Source organism: Coregonus clupeaformis, chromosome 11, assembly GCF_020615455.1.
Source record: "Coregonus clupeaformis isolate EN_2021a chromosome 11, ASM2061545v1, whole genome shotgun sequence".
NCBI classification, from domain to species: domain Eukaryota; kingdom Metazoa; phylum Chordata; class Actinopteri; order Salmoniformes; family Salmonidae; genus Coregonus; species Coregonus clupeaformis.
Genome location: NC_059202.1, coordinates 38,045,096 through 38,069,129, shown reverse-complemented (window position 1 = coordinate 38,069,129; position 24,034 = coordinate 38,045,096). Strand labels below are relative to the sequence as shown.

Genomic DNA, 24,034 nt, shown 5'->3' with positions numbered 1-24,034 from the left:
AAATTAACTCTGTAAGTTTTAAATTAACACTCATTGGTTTAAAAGAACACCAGTGTTGGTGTTAATAACCAGTGTTAAACAAAAACCATGCCCATCATTATCATATTTCCCAGCATGCTCTATTGCAGGTTGATTTTTTGAATAGTTTTTTTCAATATGTATGTTTTTGCATGTACATTGATTTATTTAATTCATCTTATGCTACTCACATATAAATAACATATATATTTTTAAATCTTATCCAGTCTGTTACTTGGACTAATTGCACCTGGTACTGAAATGGTTGTTCCAGTTTAGATGCTTAAGGTAGACTCATATCTTAGTCTTCCCAACCTGGCAGTCATTCTGAATGCAGGTTGTGGGTGAATAAAAATTCAAAATGCTGGATATCCCTGCTGGATTCCAATAGTAATTATACGTCATGAAAATGAATGAATGCAACAATCATGTCTCTGTCACTAACAAATATAGTCATGAGTGGTAACTCTACAATTCACTTGAAAGGCAAGGCACTAAGCAGTGTGTTAATTTAACACTGAAAAGTGTGGACCCGTAGAGACACTGGACCAGTGTTACATTGAGCACTGTCAGTGTTGATTTAACACGGGAGAATTTGCTGTGTGGAATCAGGGGGACAGAGGACATCCTCATTTCAGGGGCAATGATTGTTATTGCCCTATAGCCAGGAGTTTTTTTTCATTTTTTATTGTCACATACACTAGATAGGTGCAGTGAAATGTGTTGTTTTACAGGGTCAGCCATAGTAGTACGGTGACCGTGAAGCAAATTATGGTTAAGTGCCTTGCTCAAGGGTACATGGACAGATTTTTCACCTTGTCCTCTCGGGTATTTGAACCAACGCTCTAACCGCTAGGCTACATGTCACCCTTTTTTTTTTTTTACATGTTTTTTTTTTTACATAGTCAGGAAAACGCCTAACTCAGTACCCTCTCTCTCTTAGGATGACCTTTGTGTGCTGGCCATGCAGTCTGTCTTTGAGGAGTCTCTCCCTCGGCCCAGTGTGGAGGCCATCCGGGGGGAGATGTTGCCTAGCGCCTGGGTCCTTCAGCCAATCACACGCCACGGCCGAGAGGTTGTCAGGGTCATCTACCTGCTGCAGGTGAGACAGGAACAAGTTTACTATGACAATGTAAAGTGGTCTGAAAAATCTAGCAATCAAAATCTATTTATCAATCTTTGTTTTACATCAACAGTTCTTAAGAGCTCTTGAGATGCAGATATGCTTCATGATTCCTTATCTAAATGCGGAGTCTCTCTTCCTCTCTCTTTTCTTTTCTTCCTCCCCTTCTCTTCGCAAATCCCTCCCTCGGTTCACTTTTTGTCCTCCTGTCTTTCAGGCCGACCTTGGCACTCCATCCTTCCCACAGAAGCTGTTGGGAACAGTGGCTAGGAGACAGGCTGCAGTCCTGGCAGAGCTCGATTCCCTTTTCTCTCTGTGAGACTGACAGCTGGCCAGGGTTGTGTTCATTAGTCACCAAATTGAAGAAAACTGACTGAAAAAGTACCTACCTGGACTTGTCCAATAAGAAATAATCATATTTTTGTTACGTTTCAAAACATTTTGCTATGGTGTGCCTTTATGAACACGCCCCAGGTTAAAGGCCACAGCAGTGAGCACTTAGACATACAGTATGTCCAGAATCTGAGCTGTGACCTGTGTGTCTTTCAATTTGCACCTGACTTTATTTACTTGATTTTAACCTTATGAAGAGCACTGATGACATTGATTTTGTGATACTAAGTATCATGCAGCTTTTGTTATGTATATATATATATTTTTACATATATATATGTCAGTACATATTTGAGTATTTTGTGTTTAAAATGGTTAATTGAAGATCTGTGTTTAATATGTATGCTTTTAGTAGTCGTAATCGTATCTTGCTAGTTTGAGTGGTGTAGACTGGGTTTCAGGGAGGATTTGAGGGGCTGGCTCCTAGATTTGACCCATCCAATACATCTTACTGTGTTACTTCAACTTCTGATCAGAGAGACCCCAGGCCCCTAAAGGTTTACAATTCCCCAAATGTTTCATAATAACACTATAATAACACTGATTTATATAAAATGCAAAATGATCATGTCTCCTATTTCCAATTCCTCTATTAAATCTATCTGTACTGTTAGCCACAGTTGTACTACTTCCATAATTACTGATTTATGACACAAAATTATCATTTGTCTCCCATTTCACAGGCTTCAGCCTCAGTACTAACCACTACAATGACCACTTAATGACATTATTCTTATCTCCTGAATCCTGTGTTAACGTCCCAAGGCACAGCACACTTTACCCACTCACTACCCTTAAAGCTAGAATCCTTAGTTGCTACATCCATTTTCAGATGTATAAATTAATGATATAAACTACCGGTCAAATGTTTTAGAACACCTACTCATTCAAGGGTTTTGCTTTATTTTTTACTATTTTCTACATTGTAGAATAATAATGAAGACATCAAAACTATCAAAACTATGAAATAACACATATGGAATCATGTAGTAACCAAAAAAGTGTTAAACAAATCAAAATATATTTTAGATTTGAGATTCTTCAAATAGCCACCCTTTGCCTTGATGACAGCTTTGCACACTCTTGGCATTCTCTCAACCAGCTTCACCTGGAATGCTTTTCCAACAGTCTTGAAGGAGTTCCCACATACAGTGGCTTGTGAAAGTATTCACCCCCTAAGCATTTTTCCTATTTTGTTGCCTTACAACCTGGAATTAAAATGGATTTGGGGGTTTGTATCATTTGATTTACACAACATGCCTACCACTTTGAAGATGCAAAATATATATTTTTGTGAAACAAACAAGAAATAAGACAAAAAATCTGAAAACTTGAGCGTCCGTAACTATTCACCCCCCCAAAGTCAATACTTTGTAGAGCCACCTTTTGCAGCAATTACAGCTGCAAGTCTCTTGGGGTATGTGTCCATAAGCTTGGCCCATCTAGCCACTGGGATTTTTGCCCATTCTTCAAGGCAAAACTGCTCCAGCTCCTTCAAGTTGGATGGGTTCTGCTGGTGTACAGCAATCTTTAAGTCATACCACAGATTCTCAATTGGATTGAGGTCTGGGCTTTGACTAGGCCATTCCAAGACATTTACATGTTTCCCCTTAAACCACTCGAGTGTTGCTTTAGCATTATGCTTAGGGTCATTGTCCTACTGGAAGGTGAACCTCTGTCCCAGTCTCAAATCTCTGGAAGACTGAAACAGGTTTCCCTCAAGAATTTCCCTGTATTTAGCGCCATCCATCATTCCTTCAATTCTGACCAGTTTCCCAGTCCCTGCCGATGAAAAACATCCCCACAGCATGATGCTGCCACCACCATGTGGGGATGGTGTTCTCGGGGTGATGAGAGGTGTTAGGTTTGTGCCAGACATAGCGTTTTCCTTGATGGCCAAAAAGCTAAATTTTAGTCTCATCTGACCAGAGTACCTTCTTCCATATGTTTGGGGAGTCTCCCACATGCCTTTTGGCGAACACCAAACGTGTTTGTTTGTTTTTTTCTTTAAGCAATGGCTTTTTTCTGGCCACTCTTCCGTAAAGCCCAACTCTGTGGAGTGTACGGCTTAAGGTGGTCCTATGGACAGATACTGCATTCTCCGCTGTGGAGCTTTGCAGCTCCTTCAGGGTTATCTTTGGTCTCTTTGTTGCCTCTCTGATTAATGCCCTCCTTGCCTGGTCCGTGAGTTTTGGTGGGCGGCCCTCTCTTGGCAGGTTTGTTGTGGTGCCATATTCTTTCAATTTTTTTATAATGGATTTAATGGTGCTCCGTGAGATGTTCAAAGTTTCTGATATTTTTTTATAACCCAACCCTGATCTGTACTTATCCACAACTTTGTCCCTGACCTGTTTGGAGAGCTCCTTGATCTTCATGGTGCCGCTTGCTTGGTGGTGCCCCTTACTTAGTGGTGTTGCAGACTCTGGGGCCTTTCAGAACAGGTGTATATATACTGAGATCATGTGACAGATCATGTGACACTTAGATTGCACATAGGTGGACTTTATTTAACTAATTATGTGACTTCTGAAGGTAATTGGTTGCACCAGATCTTATTTAGGGGCTTCATAGCAAAGGGGGGTGAATATATATATGCAAGCACCACTTTCCATTATTTATTTTTTAGAATATTTTGAAACAAGTTATTTTTTTCATTTCACTTCACCAATTTGGACTATTTTGTGTATGTCAGTTACATGAAATTAAAATAAAAATCAATTTAAATTACAGGTTGTAATGCAACAAAATAGGAAAAATGCCAAGGGGGATGAATACTTTTGCAAGGCACTGTATGCTGAGTACTTGTTGGCTGCTTTTCCTTCACTCTGCGGTCCGACTCATCCCAAATCATCTCAACTTGGTTGAGGTCGGGGGATTGTAGAGGCCAGGTCATCTGATGCAGCACTCCACCACTCTCCTTCTTGGTAAAATAGCCCTTACACAGCCTGGAGGTGTGTTGGGTCATTGTCCTCTTGAAAAACAAAATGATAGCCTCTAAGCCCAAACCAGATGGGATGGCGTATTGCTGCAGAATGCTGTGGGAGCCATGCTGGTTAAGTGTGCCTTGAATTCTAAATAAATCACAGACAGTGTTACCAGCAAAGCACCCCACACCATAACACCTCCTCCTCCATGCTTTACGGTAGGAAATAAACATGCAGAGATAATCCGTTCACCCACACCGCATCTCACAAAGACACAGCGGTTGGAACCAAAAATCTCAAATTTGGATTCCAGACCAAAGAACCAATTTCCACCGGTCTAATGTCCATTGCTCGTGTTTCTTGGCCCAAGCAAGTCTCTTCTTATTATTGGTGTCATTTAGTAGTGGTTACTTTGCAGCAATTCAACCATGAAGGCCTGATTCACACAGTCTCCTCTGAACAGTTGATGTTGAGATGTGTCTGCTGCTTGAACTCTGTGAAGCATTTATTTGGGCTGCAATTTCTGAGGCTGGTAACTCTAATGAACTTATCCTCTGCAGCAGAGGTAACTCTGGGTCTTCCATTCCTGTGGCGGTCCTCATGAGAGCCAGTTTCATCATAGCGCTTGATGGTTTTTGCGACTGTACTTGAAGAAACGTTCAAAGTTCTTGAAATGTTCCATATTGACTGACCTTCATGTCTTAAAGTAATGATGGACTGTTGTTTCTCTTTGCTTATTTGAGCTGTTCTTGCCATAATATGGACTTGGTCTTTTACCAAATAGGGCTATTTTCTGTAAACCCCCCCTACCTTGTCACAACACAGCTGATTGGCTCAAACGCATTAAGAAGGAAAGAAATTCCACAAATTAACTTTTAAGAAATGCATTCCAGGTGACTACCTCATGAAGCTGGTTGAGAGAATGCCAAGAGTTTGCAAAGCTGTCATCAAGGCAAAGGGTGGCTATTTGAAGAATTTTAAATAAAAAATATATTTTGATTTGTTTAACACTTTTTTGGTGCTACATGATTCCATATGTGTTATTTCATAGTTTTGATGTCTTCACTATTATACTACAATGTAGAAAATAGTAAAAATAAAGAAAAACCCTTGAATGAGTAGGTGTTCTAAAACTTTTGACCGGTAGTGTATGCTAATTGATTATTGAAGAATATAACTTATAAATGCCTCATGAGCTTAGTTCAACTGTCGTACCCCATCAGAACTGAAAATATAAGCTTGTTTTACTCCAATGTTTGTAAACAAAGTAAATGTAAACAAACACTCTATAGCCCCAAAACATGGTTAAAACTAATGCTGATGGTCAGTCCTTGCATCCATAGCTCTGTCTATGAATTTTAGAGTGGGTACATTTCTCCAGGGTGAGCGCTTTTTTATGAGGTTTAAGGATTCTAGCTTTAAGTCTAAAGGAATAAGAAAATATGCAACCACTTCTTTGGGGTAACTGTAAAGCTAACACTAAGTTACATACTGTAAACTATAGCCCCAAAACCATATAAGCTGAGTCTATAGGTCTATAGGTCCTTATCTGTTTCTTAGTCATGTTTGTATGTACTGTACTACTTTGTTTCTACTGTCTCCCAATGACAATGTTATTACCTCTGCAAATATGCAATACTGGTAATTTCACATAGAGTCATGTAGTAAACCATATGCTTGAGGATATAATGAACAATGGGTTTTGCTCTGAACGTTGATTAACAGTTAAAATACTGTAAGTGTTTTTTTATTGCTTGCACAAAGTTGAATGCAGTAGTTATTGGAAGTAGCCTGGTCCCAGATCATGTTTGCCTTGACAATGACAATATGAGTTGACAAGACAGCACAAACAGATCTGAGACCAGGCTATAATGGAAGGTGTTTGCAATGAAGATGACTTTTCAGGTGTTTGTACAGTGTTGGTGAGAGAGACGACATATTAGTTGGTCAATAATAGACCAAGCCTATTCATCTGTTAATTAGTCGATGTTTCAGGCAATTCATGCACAACTATTGAAATCCAGCCTTTAAAAAGCCATATTATGTGTTTTGTTGACTGTTCAGGACATTATTTTGCTGTAGTTGTAGTACTGCACAGTGTCACAGTAAGAAGGTCCCCGGGGAACCAAAGAAGGAACTGATATGAAAGATCTAGTTTCCCCAGGGACAGAACAATGAAGTAGCTAACTGACAACCTTTTTGTACTGAGTTTTAATTTATCCATATTTTTTGTAAGTGCCTATTATGTGACATGAATGTATACCATCATGTCTCAATATGTGTAATTATTTTGTTTTTATTATGTTGTTTATTTTAATAACTATATATTCTAATCCGAAATAAATGCAAATGAGCATTTTCCTATATAAACTTAACATATTTTAAAATGTGTACATACTTGCAGCTTCACGTCTCCCTGACAGTATTTGTTTGGCTGTGTAAATATTAGGTATATTCATTGTAAATTGTAGGGTTGTTATCCAGTTCCTGAGTATAGCCCCTAGACTTTTTTTTTTGTTTGTTTGTTTTTTGTCATTTAGCAGATGCTCTTATCCAGAGCGACTTACAGGAGCAATTAGGGTTAAGTGCCTTGCTCAAGGGCACATCGACAGATTTTTCACCTAGTCGGCTCGGAGATTAGAACCAGCGACCTTTCGGTTACTGGCACAACGCTCTTAACCACTAAGCTACCTGCCGCAAACATATCCATAATGTATTAACTTAGCCTACTCAACAGTATGTTCTTATTTATATTGATTGTTGCACCCTCCTATTTATTTGTATGGTATGCAATGTTGGTCATGAGCAACAATGTTTTAAATTTGACCACAGTCAATGGTGGAGCGTCTATACTGTATGTATACTTCTGCAGCCTACTGGCGTGTCTGAATGAGGACCCGGTGGGAGCAGAGTAGTAGAGGTGACATTTCTGGCGAGGGCGGAGGGTGTTGGTGTGTTCCAATTAGACCCGACCGATAGGCAGTGAGAGGAGGGGAGGGGGCGCACCCCACCACAAAGAAGTGTGTCTATAGCTGCCATTTAAAGTCACCAGCTCATGACAGGAATGTCTGTCCCCTGCGCACAGAGATCATGTACTAGACGCGTCTACTTTATTTTTAACACATTGGGTGGGTCAAACGATGGCTCACTGGCTGACGGAAATTAGGAATGAGCGTGCTGTGTGCGCGGCCGCAGCTTTTGGACCGCAAGATTTACAACCCCTTACCCCACCTTGCCCCCTCTGGCTCTCCAAGACCATTCCCTCTGTGCGGAGTCCGCTGCAGTGACCAGGACCGGTCGGAAGCTTCAATGGAATTATAATTGGGTTTTAATTCGAGGGAAATCAAAAGGTGTATATTTTCCTACAGGATTATATCAAGCAAAGGTGAGTTTCTTGGATAGGGAAAAGTTTCATGTAAATTCATACAGGTGAACTGTTTACATTCTTAAAATTACAATGGTTATGTGTAAGATTAATATTGAGAATACTGTTTACACATTTCATATTTATTGACGTAGTGGTCTTTAAGTGCGATTAATTTCTAAAAGTAGACACCAAAGGAACATTTTGCTTACCACCTGTTGTTGCTCAATGCAAAACGTGTTGAAGGACATGCCCTTCCTTTCAAATACCACGATGGATAAACTGTTGTAGCCTTGGCTACATTTCAGTTTTGTATTTCTTGCTTATTATTCTGACACATATATTATTCCGATTTTATAACTTGTAATTTTGGAAGGATTTCATTCGGTACTCGGTAGGTAGGCGGGTGTTTAGGTGAACTTTGGTCGCGCGCGCTATGCGGGGTCATAACGGTCTTGCTGCATGTTCTGCGCGCTTCTGCTGACAGAAATCCAAAGGGCGCTTCGCTCGCTTCCCATCCTCTCTAGTGTTATTGGAAACATTACATACTTTTCAAAGAGAGGGGAGAGAGATGAAGTCAAAAATATTGTCTCGAAATTGTTGGCTGCTGAACGGATACTACTTTCTTTAATCCTCTTCATACATCCCCTTTGGACCACAAGGCCACAGAGAGCTCTCGCCACTCCTTGCCTTTGGCACATAGATAAGAATATAATAAAATAGAATATAATATATATTTGCTGTCTTTAAAGGGCAATTCGGTTGCAACAAAAATACACACAGATTGGGCACATGTTGTGCTCCTCTCCACAATAGGAGTATGGAACTCTTAAATCATCATATTGCTTACATTCTGCACTCTACATGAGTGGGAGGCAGTATTGAGGCAAAGACCAATTTTCATACCAACTCAAGTTGTCTTAAAAAATGCAATCCCCACCCCAACATAAACAATCTTTTCACATGTACTGTACTTTTCCCCTTGTACTGTAAAATAATTGCACACCCTCCCCCCTCATAGAATTAACTCAAAATAATATTTACGACCACAAATATAATAACTGTGTTTTTATAGACGTGGATATAGACTTTGCCACTTCAGCATGCTTTTGTGTCGCAGTCAGTGCCACGCAGGGCTACAGGCCAGAAGGTTGTGGGTTCGCCGACCACCACCACGGACGAGCTCACTCTCCCTGCCTGTTGCATTAGGCCTATACTATGATCAGAGCCAGCTGCAGACAATGATCAGCTAGGGGGGAATTAGATTTTCAAAATTTTTATGCGATATTTTTAATTATATAACACATTTTCCACCAACAGGTTTCTGTGCCAATGCAAGTCACAATCAATCAGCAAAGCATACCGAATTCGGGAGCTTCAATAACATGGTTTGCGTTTTTCAACACCAAAGTACATTGAAAAATAATGTAGATGTAGATTTTCCCTGACACCCAAAAGTACTCGTTACATTTTGAATGCTTAGCAGGACAGGAAAATGGTCCAATTCACGCACTTATCAAGAGAACATCCCTGGTCATCCCTAATGCCTCTGATCTGGCGGGCTCACTAAACACACATGCTTTGTTTGGCAATCTGTACATTTAAAAAACAAGAAAATGGCGCTATCTGCTTTCCTTAATATAAGGAATTTGAAATGATTTATACTTGTACTTTTGATACTTAAGTATATTTTAGCAATTACATTAACTTTTGATACTTAAGTATATTTAAAACCAAATACTTTTATACTTTTACTCAAGTAATATTTTACTGAGTGACTTTTACTTGAGTCATTTTCTATTAAGGTATCTATTAAGGTGACTTTTACTCAAGTATGACAATTGGGTACTTTTTCCACCACTGCCCCTACCCACTATCGAAGCCTTGGCTTGACAATATCTGAATGTCATTAACCTTGTTGGTGTTTTGTAATAGATTTCTCTTTCCGTTCATCAAATGTCTGCTGCACAGTTTAGATTGATAGATTTTATTTGTCAGTTAAAAAAAATACATACAGTGCATTTGGAAAGTATTCAGACCCCTTGACTGTTTCCACATTTTGTTACATTACAGCCTTATTCTAAAATGTACAGTGGGGAAAAAAGTATTTAGTCAGCCACCAATTGTGCAAGTTCTCCCACTTAAAAAGATGAGAGAGGCCTGTAATTTTCATCATATGTACACGTCAACTATAACAGACAAAATGAGGAAAAAAATTCCAGAAAATCACATTGTAGGATTTTTTATGAATTTATTTGCAAATTATGGTGGAAAATAAGTATTTGGTCAATAACAAACGTTTCTCAATACTTTGTTATATACCCTTTGTTGGCAATGACACAGGTCAAACGTTTTCTGTAAGTCTTCACAAGGTTTTCACACACTGTTGCTGGTGTTTTGGCCCATTCCTCCATGCAGATCTCCTCTAGAGCAGTGATGTTTTGGGGCTGTCGCTGGGCAACACAGACTTTCAACTCCCTCCAAAGATTTTCTATGGGGTTGAGATCTGGAGACTGGCTAGGCCACTCCAGGACCTTGAAATGCTTCTTACGAAGCCACTCCTTCGTTGCCCGGGCGGTGTGTTTGGGATCATTGTCATGCTGAAAGACCCAGCCACGTTTCATCTTCAATGCCCTTGCTGATGGAAGGAGGTTTTCACTCAAAATCTCACAATACATGGCCCCATTCATTCTTTCCTTAACACGGATCAGTCGTCCTGGTCCCTTTGCAGAAAAACAGCCCCAAAGCATGATGTTTCCACCCCCATGCTTCACAGTAGGTATGGTGTTCTTTGGATGCAACTCAGCATTCGTTGTCCTCCAAACACGACGAGTTGAGTTTTTACCAAAAAGTTCTATTTTGGTTTCATCTGACCATATGACATTCTCCCAATCCTCTTCTGGATCATCCAAATGCACTCTATCAACCTTCAGACGGGCCTGGACATGTACTGGCTTAAGCAGGGGGAAACGTCTGGCACTGCAGGATTTGAGTCCCTGGCGGCGTAGTGTGTTACTGATGGTAGGCTTTGTTACTTTGGTCCCAGCTCTCTGCAGGTCATTCACTAGGTCCCCCCGTGTGGTTCTGGGATTTTTGCTCACCGTTCTTGTGATCATTTTGACCCCACGGGGTGAGATCTTGCGTGGAGCCCCAGATCGAGGGAGATTATCAGTGATCTTGTATGTCTTCCATTTCCTAATAATTGCTCCCACAGTTGATTTCTTCAAACCAAGCTGCTTACCTATTGCAGATTCAGTCTTCCCAGCCTGGTGCAGGTCTACAATTTTGTTTCTGGTGTCCTTTGACAGCTCTTTGGTCTTGGCCATAGTGGAGTTTGGAGTGTGACTGTTTGAGGTTGTGGACAGGTGTCTTTTATACTGATAACAAGTTTAAACAGGTGCCATTAATACAGGTAACGAGTGGAGGACAGAGGAGCCTCTTAAAGAAGAAGTTACAGGTCTGTGAGAGGCAGAAATTTTGCTTGTTTGTAGGTGACCAAATACTTTTTTTCCACCATAATTTGCAAATAAATTCATTAAAAATCCTACAATGTGATTTTCTGGATTTTTGTTTCTCAATTTGTCTGTCATAGTTGACGTGTACCTATGATGAAAATTACAGGCCACTCTCATCTTTTTAAGTGGGAGAACTTGCACAATTGGTGGCTGACTAAATACTTTTTTCCCCCACTGTATTAAAAAAAAAAAAATGTCCTCATTAATGTACACACAATAATAATAATACCACATAATGAAAAAGCGAAAACAATTTGCTAATTTATTTAAAATAAAAACAGAAATACCTTATTTACATAATATTCAGACCCTTTGCAATGAGGCTCGAAATTGAGCTCAGGTGCATCCTGTTTCCATTGACATCCTTGAGATGTTTCTACAACTTGATTGGAGTCCACCTGTGGTAAATTCAATTGATTGGACATGATTTGGAAAGGTACACACCTGTCTATATAAGGTCCCACAATTGACAGTGAGTGCATGTCAGAGCAAAAACCAAGCCATGAGGTTGAAGGAATTGTGCGTAGAGCTCTGAGACAGGATTGTGTCGAGGCGCAGATCTGGGGAAGGGTACCAAAAAATGTCTGCAGCATTGAAGTTCCCCAAGAACACAGTGGCCTCCGTCATTCTTAAATGGAAGAAGTTTGGAACTACCAAGACTCTTCCTAGAGCTGGCCGCCCGGCCAAACTGAGCAATCGGGGGAGAAGGGCTATGGTCAGGGAGGTGACCAAGAACCTGATGGTCACTCTGACAGAGCTCCAGAGTTCCTCTGTGGAGATGGGAGAACCTTCCAGAAGGACAACCATCTCTGTAGCACTCCAGCAATCAGGCATTTATGGTAGAGTGGCCAGACGGAAGCCACTCCTCAGTAAAAGGCACATGACAGCCCACTTGGAGTTTGCCAAAAGGCACCTAAAGGACTCTCAGACCATGAGAAACAAGATTCTCTGGTCTGATGAAACCAAGATTGAACTCTTTGGCCTGAATGCCAAGCGTCACGTCTGGAGGAAACCTGGCACCTTCCCTACAGTGTAGTATGGTGGTGGCAGCATCATGCTGTGGGGATGTTTTTCAGAGCCAGGGACTGGGAGACTAGTCAGGATCGAGGGAAACATGAATGGAGCAAAGTACAGAGAGATCCTTGATGAAAACCTGCTCCAGAGCACTCAGGACCTCAGACTGGGGCAAAGGTTCACCTTCCAACAGGACAATGACCCTAAGCACACAGCCAAGACAACGCAGAAGTGGTTTCGGGACAAGTCTCTGAATGTCCTCCAGTGGCCCAGCCAGAGCCTGGACTTGAACCCGATTGAACATCTCTGGAGAGACCTGAAAATAGCTGTGCAGCGACGCTCCCCATCCAACCTGACAGAGCTTGAGAGGATCTGCAGAGAACAGGAGAAACTCCCCAAATACAGGTTTGCCAAGCTTGTAGTGTCATACCCAAGAAGACTCGAGGCTGTAATCGCTGCCAAAGGTGCTTCAACAAACTATTGAGTAAAGGGTCTGAATACTTATGTAAATGTGATATTTCTAAAAACCTGTTTTTGATTTGTCATTATGGGGTATTGTGTGTAGATTGATGAGGGAAAAAACTATTTAATCAATTTTAGAATAAGGCTGTAACGTAATAAAATGTGGAAAAAGTCAAGGGGTCTGAATACTTTCCGAATGCTCTGTATATACACACAGTACAACGATTTTTAAAAGTGACCATGATTGCACAAGAAAGTCAGGACTTATTTCCATTGTGGTCCCTATCTTTTTTTGTACATAAATACATATAAATGACATAGATACAGACACATTACAGAGATGTATGCTGTTCACACATAAACCAGCTTTTGACCTTATTTTAAAAAGTGTGTATGGTTGGTATGGCTTTGAGTTGCTGTGTTAGTTTGTTCCACTCAACAGCGCCGGTATGTAATAATGTGTTCCTACCAGATAGACTCATATTTAAAACAATGAATATTAGAGTCTCTGGCTCTGGTATTATGCTGGTGGACATCTCTAAGAAATGAAAAATGTTGGATAGGTACCTGGGGGCTGAGTCCGTGATAATTCTGTGAACCAGACCAATGTCAATTCATACGACTATTTTTTCCACAGATAGCCAGTTTAGCTGCTTAAAATGCTCAACCTCCAGATGAGTATGAGGGCGGGGGTTTAATTGCAATTCTTACAAGCTTGTTTTGGCTGGTCTGTAGTTTATTCTTTAGATGTTTGGGGCTGCTGGTGAACCATGATGTGCAGGCATAATCAAAGAGACACTGGACTAGCGCACTTGCCAGAGTCTTTAGGGTTCCCCAATTTGCAGCCCGCTGGCCAAATGGTTTTATTTGTCCCCCCAAGTTTTCTGAGCAAATATTTTTAACTTGTATTATTTTTAATTATTTTTTATACACCAGGAAATCAGCTCCAATTGATTTTGATTTTCACAAGTATTCCCACAAATACAAATGTTAGCAAGGTTTGAAATGATGATTATGTTTTAATCAAATACTATATATGTTTGGGCTTCTTGTGGTCAATTTGCAGACCATCTGCTCAAGAAAAAATCGGCCCGTGGCTAAATCTAGTTGATGATCCCTGCTTTAGGGGGTCTATAGCTAGGTTTCCATCCAATAGCGACAGATTTTCATGTGAATATTCGAAAATGTGCATAAAAACAGTTAATATTAGAGTTGTGTATATCAGAGTTGTGTTTCCATCAAATTGTCTTGTTACGGATAAAAGTCTGTGCTTATATACATAGTGCACATAAATTACTTTTGATGTACAATTCCCATGTACAGAATAAAAAATACAAGTTCAATGGGTGTCCATCCATTTTCAACTCTAGGCCTACTGATGGTTTTGTCACTAAACATGTTGTGGAGGTATAGCTAATGTGCCCTGGTATTGGCACATACGCTCTAGCCAATAGCTCGCGGATACAGTGCGGGTATAGCCTACACGTTTGGGAAAACCTGGCCTAATAAACTGCATGCTTTCCCATGATGTGGTGACATTTTTTACACAGCATGTACTTTGTAAAAAGGTTGGATGGAAACCTGGTTGATGTCAAGCCATTTGGAGGATGCTGGAATTATATTTTGGACGAATGTGCGCATGCCTACAGGATACTTTTGAAGTAGCCTAATCAGATTAAAACATTGACTGGTTGTGTTTATGCCACATATAACATGGAATACATTTTAAATGACAAATGTTTAGGCTATAGTGAAGCGTTAGGTTCTAGGTGCGCGAGGAATAGCGCTCGGATTGGAGAGGAGGTAAAGTATGTGTTAAGCTTTTCTGAATAACTGGGCCTACCCAGTAATGTTGACACATTAATGTTGACACATTATTATAGGATTGCGCTTTCAGTATCAGAAGCAAAAATACAGCCAGACTGACCTGCTACTGTGCCTTTCTAGACCTTATAAACTGTAGAGCGTAGACCCACAACGGATCCAAATGGAAGAAACAGTTAAATCACTTTTGCACGTTATTAAAACGTGAAATTTTCACTGCAGCCTAGAGTAGAATTGTGTACTCACTTGAAAACAATAATGTAGTTATTCAGTGCATTGTGGTGTTGTAGGCTAGTCTAGGTAGGATAATTGTATTGTCCCTAAACAAGATCAATAGGGGATCTTTTTGAGCTGCCTGTCTCATGTCTTTACTGTTCTTTCATGCACAGTGATGCACCTGGCCTCTCCACTGCCTATCAGCTATTCCCATTTGTTATTGTGGATTCATATTGAAAATGTATGCAGCTTTGAATGTTTTTATGTGTGGTATGATTGCTAATAGCCTATTGCAGATATGTACAAATGCACCACCTACCACTATTGTCACTATTAATGGTGGATAGTGGGCAGGATAGACAGTGTCAAAACCCCTCTCCCAGGGCCTGAGAGTACAGCTTACTCCCTGGAACTCCATGCCTCTAGGCCTACACTCCCTGCCCACTGAAACCCTCTCTCCCTCGGCCTGAGAGTACAGCTTACTCCCTGGAACTCCATGCCTCTAGGCCTACACTCCCTGCCTTGTCATTGACCTGTGGTATAGTAAAAGTTACCTCGTGGAAAAACGTAGTGCATAAGGGAAGTACCAAAACACCTTGATACAGGGGAGGCGCATGCAAGCAGATGAAGAAATTTGGCTAGGATGGAAGAAATAAATGCTCTACCCTCCCCTGTGCCCAATACAAAACCACACAACCCTCCCCAAAGCCCGCCAAAAGTTTTGGAACACCCAATCCTGTCCCTAACCTCTCCCAAGATCAAACTCACCTGTTATGGCTGTCCAAACAGGGTTTAGTATTACTATTGTAGTAGGCTACACATGGGTTAGTAATATAAGATACTTTCATGGTTATGTCCTAAATTGATGAGGGTTTAACTCAATATTAATATCAACATGAAGCTACTTGACCTTTCTGTTTCAGTCATTTGTAGCAGACACTCTTATCCAAAGCAACTACGGTTAAGTGCCTTGCTCAAGGGCACATCAATAGGTTTCACCTAGTCAGCTCAGGGATTCAAACCAGCAACCCTTTGGTTACTGGCCCAACCTCTTAACTGCTAGGCTACCACCCAGCCCATAAGAGAGCTATTACATATTCTGTTCTATTTTATTCTATTCTATCAGAAAAACCATGCACTTCATCCCACTGGGCAAAAACTGCTTGAATCAACATTGTTTCAAAGTCATTTCAACCCCCAAAAATGTATGTGATGATATTTAACCTAAATCCAATGTCATGGTGACATGTTTTGTTGATTTCACGTAGAATTGTATTTATTTATTTATTTATTTCACCTTAATTCAACCAGGTAAGCCAGTTGAGAACAAGATAAAGCAAAGCAGTGCGATAAAAACAACAACTCAATTCATGACAACTCAACCAAATGTCAATCAAAAATAGATTGATATGGTGTAGTAGTGCAGCAGATTGTTATGTAGACATTATCCTCTTATCCAAAATGTCTGCCTCTCCCTGTCACATTATTTAGTAGCATATTGTGTTGAGACATTGTTAGTGGCTCTTTGGATCATTTTTTAGGTGTTTTTGGTTTGATGAAAACACCTCATCAAGATTGCACACCCGTTTGTCTGAGGGTGACAGATGGAACATCGGCTGGCTGTGTTCTCTAATTAGTTGCCATGGTTCCTGCTAGGTTGTTTTGTGTTAGCCTTTATATTTTATACAAAGGCAGGTGTTTTTGCCAAATGTATTTTGATTTCCCTATCTAGCTATCATGATATTCCTTGGAAAATGTTTGAGTAGATGGTCAATCGTGGTCCTCTGTAGCTCAGCTGGTAGAGCACGGCGCTTGTAACGCTAAGGTAGTGGGTTCGATCCCCGGGACCACCTATACACAACAAAAAAAAAATGTATGCACGCATGACTGTAAGTCACTTTGGATAAAAGCGTCTGCTAAATGGCATATTATTATTATTATTAAATCACTGTTCAATCAGGGTGAGTGATTGAAAGATGTATCTTGCTGAATGTTCCTGGCTGGGGTTTTTGATATTATGATTGGTGAGGAATGTAATGGGGCTAAGCTTTCTGCCTCCAGCTGAACTAAGCTGTGCCTGTGTAGAGGTGGCCAGTTCAGTGAAGAGGTAGTCTTTGTCCATGCCATGCCATGTAGAATCCAGAGAGTCCATGCCATGACATGTGCTCCTGTCGTCAGATTGGCCCAGACCAACATGACATCCTGGGTATCATACAGTTAGGCTAGTGGATTTAATGGTGTCAGTAGACATGCATGTCACATAGCGTAGGGACATGCCTGCTCTGTGGGAGCTAGCCCAGGTTGTGCGTGAGGTGATAAGGGGATCCCCTGTGCTGTAGTCAGTGGGTGGAGCTAGCGTTATGTCTGATAACATCCCCCTGCACGGGACTGATACAGAGTTTAGGAGGAGGAGGGAGACCTGGGCCTGTATTCACAAAGCGCCTTAGAGTAGAAGTGCTGATCTACGATCCTCCCTCTTATTTATTATGATTTAAAAGGCTAAACTGATGCTAGATCTGCCAGACTAACACCACTGTATTCTACGTAACAACAACCAGGGCCCCTTCTCTGAATGGAAAGGAACAGTCATCCTTTTATCTCCTCAAAACCAGAGGTTGACTATGTAGTGTCAGGGGAGGGGAGAGGTAATGTGCATAGTGTAACTGTACCTCCACAATAAAAATGGTACAGTTACACTTAATATTGCAGGGTCGGGTTGAATTCTTGAGACACAGTTGAAATACAGTATGTTTCACATTTCAAGTTTTATTATTAGTCGTATGTACAGGATACACATGGTATACACCGTCCAACGAAATGCTTACTTGCAGGTTCCTTCTTGACAATGCAACAACAATAATAAATAATACAAGATAACAATACGAACATAAAGTATGTGTGATGTATCTAACTTTCTCCCAAATCCCCATTGACATCAGTGTATGATTTATGTAAAGGTTCAAGCTGCATGTGCATAGCTCAAGTCGGGCGCCAGCCACCTTGTAAATTAGTAACTAGCTACAATATCTATGATTTACATTGAATTATGACTCTCTAATACTAACATCTGGTGTTTCTGCACTGCAGGAGAACACCACACAAGGACTCTCTCCCATATTCATTGAACAGACACATTCCCACACAACATTTAGCAGACACTCTTATCCAGAGCAAATATAGTTAAGTGCCTTCCTCAAGGGCACATCAACAGATGTTTTGCCTAGTCAGCTCAGGGATTTGAACCATTGACCTTTCTGTTACTGGCCCAACACTCTTAACAGCTAGGCTACCTGCCGCCCAGCCACACTAGCATTAAACCAGATGTAGCTAGTAGAAACACACAGACCCCCCCACACACATTTACAGTTGAAACGTTGACGGTACAGCATCACAGTAGAGACAGAGAGGGGGTTGCCCTTCCCTTGTGTGGGGTGATAAGAGCGGCATGCTGCACTAAGATAGAGCTATCTTAGTGGCTAACCTTCACCCGCCATTCCACACACACACACACACACACACACGCACACGCACACACAAGCATACACACAGGAACACACACACACACACACATGCACACACAAGCACATACACAGGAACACACACACACATACACACACACACACACACACACACACACACACACACACACACACACACACACACACACACACACACCACTCTGTGACAGTTGGGGGATATGTCAGGCTCAAAATGGCCACAGCTGATGAGGGATGAGTGAGTTGAGGAGTGAAGGGAGGAGTGAAGTGAACTACTTGTGGTTCCTAAATATCAGCAAAAAGTTGTAAACAAAACCGTATACATTCCTAGGATGTATGTTAGAGCACTTCTTCCATTCAGAACAGTTCGTTGTCTTCTCATAGTTGGTCTGTGGATCATCTTCTTGTTTGAAATTGTAGGCATGGGCAGGCAGTGTCTTTTTTATACAAAATGTTTACATAATTTAGCAGACACTCTTATCCAGAGCGACTTACAGTAGCAATTAGTGTTAAGTGCCTTGCTCAAGGGCACATTGGCAGATGTTTTTCAACTAGTTGGCTCAGTGATTCAACCAAGCAACCTTTCAGTTACTGGCCCAACGCTCTTAACCACTAGGCTACCTGTCACCCGTATTTTCCCATCTTGACAGCTCATTCTCAACATACTGGTAGTCTTCTGGTTTCTTTATTTTGTTTGATGCATACACATATTACAGCTATCAAACCCATAACATAATACAGCTATCAAACTCATAACATAATACAGCTATCATAGCCATAAAATAATACAGCTATCAAACCCATAACATAACACAGCTATCATACCCATAACATAATACAGCTATCATACCCATAACATAATACAGCTATCATACCCATAACATAATACAGCTATCATACCCATAACATAATTCAACCATTGACCTTTGATAGAAAACCCTGCACTGTCTCCACACATGCGACTGTGAATCAAAGATGGAGAAAATCAATGCTAATAGCTCTTTATTTCTTCTTCTTTCAGACGTCCTGCTGTGTGAGGTCCATTCTACTGTATCTCTCCCTCCTCCACTCCTCCTCCTCCTCCCTTCCCAGAGCAGCTGAGGCTGTCCCCGGCCCCCAATTACCTCACCCCAGCCAACGGCCCCCGTCCCACCGCCAAGCTGGCTGCAGCCATGACGTCCACCACGGACTTCGACAACGTGGAGATCACTCAGCAGTATAGCCGCATCAACACACGCTTCGAGCTGCTGGAAGAGGAGCAGGACAAAGACAAGAGCTCTGTACGACTGTTTGAGAGGTCACGCATCAAAGCCCTTGCTGGTCAGTTGGAGCTGGGGGGGAGACCTAGGGCTCTAATGTTGGCTGGGCTGGGTTGTGTTGGATGGGGTGTTTTTTCCCTTATGGGTCGTACTCTGTCACCCACTGTATCTTGAAATCAGCTTTATATGAATCAGCCTCTTGGCAGAATACTATGCCTGGGGATGGTCTAGCCACTAGCAGCTAGTAGCGCTGCCTGCGGTGTATGTCTGCATGGGATCCAATGCTGGTCCCACCACTCCTTGTATTTCCATTTCCATCCATATCTCTCATCTATTTCAATGTCTATATTTTGTCCAAATAAGAAAACATGAAAGATGGCAGTGGCAGAATACTATCTAGGCTTGTTTGTGCTGTGCAGTATGTTTAATAAGTCTACCTGATAGCTTTGAGCCTTGTATCATCATATCTGAGTTTGCCTGGCAGCCACACACACTCCCAGCAGAGCAGCTGAGACTCTCTCTCTCTCTCTCTCTCTCTCTCTCTCTCTCTCTCTCTCTCTCTCTCTCTCTCTCTCTCTCTCTCTCTCTCTCTCTCTCTCTCTCTCTCTCTCTCTCTCTCTCTCTCTCTCTCTCTCTCTCTCTCTCTCTCTCTCTCTCTCTCCCCCCCACACACACACATACACACACACCCCTAGAGTTGCTGGGATCATTTGCACATTCCCAGAATGCTTCAGTGTGAGCGATGTGGACAGCTGCCCTCCCTTTTTGAGTCCCAAATGGCACCCTATTCCCTATTTAATGCACCATTTTGACAAGGGCCCATTGGCTCTGGTCAAAAGTAGTGCACTATATGGACATAGGGTGCCATTTGGGATACAGCGCCTGTCTGCCGGCTCAGCCTTCCCATGGCTTGGATCTCTGGGATATCTGCCTGAGATCGTAATCAGTGACACAACTTTGGGGCCAATAGGTACTCATTCTGAAGGCCTTGCAGGGCTTTTAAATAGTACCCCCGTCTATTGAACAGGGGAACCATGGAACTGGAGATGCAGAGTTGAGGGGCACATAGCTCTAAAGCTACAAACAGTGGTAGGGTCAGTGATGCATTGGACAAGTGTGCACTAGACAAGTGGTTCTACCTGGAACCAAATCGTTTTTTTTTGTAATTTCCAATTGGTAGTTAGAGTCTTGTCCCATCGCTGCAACTCCCGTACGGACTCGGGAGAGGCGAAGGTCGAGAGCCATGCGTCCTCCGAAACATGACCCCGCCAAGCCGCACTGCTCGCTTAACCCGGAAGCCAGCCGCACCAATGTGTCAGCAGAAACACTGCACAGCTGGCGCCCGAAGTCAGCGTGCATGCTCCCGTCCCGCCACAAGGAGTCGCTAGAGTACAATGGGACTGCGACATAGCCTGGGATTGAACCCGGGTCTGTAGTGACGCCTCTAGCACTGCGATGCAGTGCGTTAGACCGCTGTGCCACTCATGAGGCGAAACCAAATAGGTTCTACCTGGAACCAAAAATGGTTTTCAAAGGGTTCTCCTATGGGGACAGCCGAAGAACCCTTTTAGGTTCTAGATAGCACCTTTTTTTCTAAGAGTGTAGCTAGCTGGTGTTGTGTTGTGTTACTGCACTGATGTCTCTGTAATGCAATCAGAGTTTCCTATCACAGACAGAGAGTGAGGTGATGAAAGACATAAGGAGCGAGAAAGAGAGAGGGAGGGAGAGAGAGAACAAGAGAGGCAATGGAAAGAGGGAGTAATAGCTCTTGCACATCAGTATTGATTTTCAGCTTGTGAACAAACCAAGTATGAGCTACGTCTACTGTATGAACTGCTCATAATGAGCATACACTTACATGACACAACATGTTAGACCCTACATCAAACATAGACTCTACATCCAAAGTCATAACCTTCTAAAATTCAGGTTGGGAATACCTTGTCTGATCCACTTTGATGTAGATGTTCACCCACTGTCTAAAACATGTATGAACACTGAGGCATGTACAAAGGATAAGCTCTCCATCCTACACGTCCCATTTAGTGAGGGGGGGAGGGATGCACAGCCTCGTCAGGAACACACGTGTGCAGCCTGGGACATATTGTATGCATGGCTGGTGCGGTGAAGAAAGAACCACTCTGAGCTGAGAAAGAGAGAAAGAGAGGGAGAGAGGGATGAGCGAGAGGGAGCACGGCATCAGTGCTGAAGTGAGGAAAGAGAGAGCGAGAGAGGGAGCGAGAGAGAGGGAGAGGGAGGGGTGGGAACAGGAGAGAGTCATACGGGAGAGGTAGAGGGAACAGGAGAAAAGGACAGAGTGAGAGAGAGAAGAGGAGAGAAGTGGAGTGCTGCTGAGCTGAGCATCTCTCCCAGCTCCATACCCCAGGTCCTCCAGACTCCCTCCATTGTTGGGGTCAGGACTCAGGACTCAAGATGAGCAGCCCGTCTCCATGTCTGTTGCGTGCCGTCACCCAGCCTCGACTCCGAGAGGTGAAGATCAGCCTGAAGACCAGGGTGACCCGAGAGACCAACAGGGAGACCTCCACAGCCCTCCGATCCAGTGGAGTGGCGCTGGGAAGGGACAGGGACAGTTACAGAGAGGCCACCAGGGACAGAGCCATCACCCCAGGAAGAGAGACCCCGCTCCGGGCCACTCTGAGCAGCAGCAGCCGCAGCCGGAGCACCCCACCCATCCACAGAGCCCTGAGGAGGGAAGCTAAGGGCGATGGGAGGACCAGGCAGGAGCCAGAGCACCAGCCTGAGAGGAATGGGACACTCCGGGTTATACCCACGACAGGATCTGGAGCACCTCATCCTCGGGGACTGGGTCTGGGTCTCTCCACCATCTCCTCTTCCTCCTCGTCCTCCTCCACCTGCACCCCCGCCAGACGTCAGCAGCGCCATGCCCCCTCTCCCCCGCGCCCCGCTCCGCCCCCTACCACCTCCTCCTGCGCCTCCACCTCTGGCAGGAGTATGAAGAAAGCGAGGTGGCTGAGCTACAGCACCTCCAACATCTGCTTCAACTCCATCCTGGATGGACGCTTCAGGCAGCTGCAAGGTACCTACTGTCCAGACTGGTCTGGGGGTGATGGTGTTGGTAGTGGGTTGGACGCTAGCTACAAGTTGCTGTCGAGGTCCAGTCTGGGGCTAGATGTGGCGATGGTAGTGGTGGGCCCACGGCCCACCCTCTCTCATTCCCACCCCTCAGGTTTAGGGTTATTGTCCAGTCTTGCAGTGGTAGTGGTGGTGATGTGTCCAGTTCATCCCCTCCCACCTCTCACCTCCAACCCCACAGTGGGTAAAAAAGAGAACACTGTTTCCTTGTGTGCCCTTCCCATCCCTCTCTAGGTGTTTGGGACAGATGGAGGTGGGGGAGGGGTTGATGGGGAGGTCTAGCTTGTGATGCAAGCGAGCATGTGGGTGGTTTGATTGTTCCTGCTGTCGTGTGAGCTGGAGAGTCAGGGGAAAAGTGCTGTGCTTCCACTGTAGTGGCCCTTTTTTAATGTATGTGCATTTATTTATTTATTTTCAGGAAGCAGTGACTATGCCCCAATTGTTTGCTGAGTTTGATCTGAATATTTCATGGAGCAAACTCCTAAAAAGGATATGCTGTGTTTTTCTTTTTCCCTCTGCCATTCAAGGCAGGCCGATGTTGTAACCTTTCACTACCTATTTCCTTTTTCGTGGAATCAGAGCAGGATTGATAATGTATGATTATGTGTTCACCGTGTTGTCTTATTAGCTGCGCTACCCTTCGTTACACTAGCTACATTGATATTTTACACAAACTATTTTCACCTGCCATCACCGGGATATGACGTAACGTAAACACTAGCTATATTCATATTCATTTGGTTTCTTTTCTCCTGATGAGCTATGGGACTATTCAGAAACTCTATATTTGCCACAGATGACTTTATTGAACATCTATTGAATAATCCATCCCCTCCTCTCTTCTTTTTCTCCTCCTAACTGCTCATTTCTCTCTCCGTTATTCGATTTTCGAAGAGAGCGGTTGTCCGTCACTGTGAATTTACGTTAGCTTGTTCTAGCCAGCTCCCTGATGACAGAAACGCATTAGGAGGAGGAGAGAGGAGAGGAGGAAGAGAAGAGGACAGGTTGGAAAGAGAAAGAGAGAGACATACTTTAATTTATCCTCTCTGGTATATTTCAACATTTAGCCGACCGCTGCTGTCTAATGGGCTCAGCGGATTCTTATAGAGATGTGAAACTCTTCCAAGTCAGAATGTTTTGAATATAGCCCCCCTGGATTCACCCAAATGCTGATGCACACAACTCCCCGACCCATGATGTAACCTGGTGCTCTGTCTGCTCTCTCTCTCTCTCTCTCTCTCTCTCTCTCTCTCTCTCTCTCTCTCTCTCTCTCTCTCTCTCTCTCTCTCACCTCTCTCTCTCTCTCTCTCA

At 42.8% G+C, this 24,034-nt stretch overlaps 2 protein-coding genes across 2 annotated transcripts in view; both read left to right on the top strand.

The window, feature by feature from the left end:
* stard9 (StAR-related lipid transfer (START) domain containing 9) overlaps positions 1-2,147 on the top strand; it is a 69,590-nt gene extending 67,443 nt beyond the window's left edge. Inside the window, exons 31-32 of the mRNA XM_041848167.2 lie at positions 962-1,120; positions 1,359-2,147. Coding sequence (XP_041704101.2) covers positions 962-1,120; positions 1,359-1,460 — 261 coding nt within the window. The 3' untranslated portion in view covers positions 1,461-2,147. The remainder of the gene's footprint in view (positions 1-961; positions 1,121-1,358) is intronic.
* Positions 2,148-7,484: 5,337 nt separating this feature from the next.
* sptb (spectrin, beta, erythrocytic) overlaps positions 7,485-24,034 on the top strand; it is a 59,603-nt gene continuing 43,053 nt past the window's right edge. The window contains exons 1-2 of the mRNA XM_041848169.2: positions 7,485-7,843; positions 19,372-19,670. Coding sequence (XP_041704103.2) covers positions 19,523-19,670 — 148 coding nt within the window. The 5' untranslated portion in view covers positions 7,485-7,843; positions 19,372-19,522. The remainder of the gene's footprint in view (positions 7,844-19,371; positions 19,671-24,034) is intronic.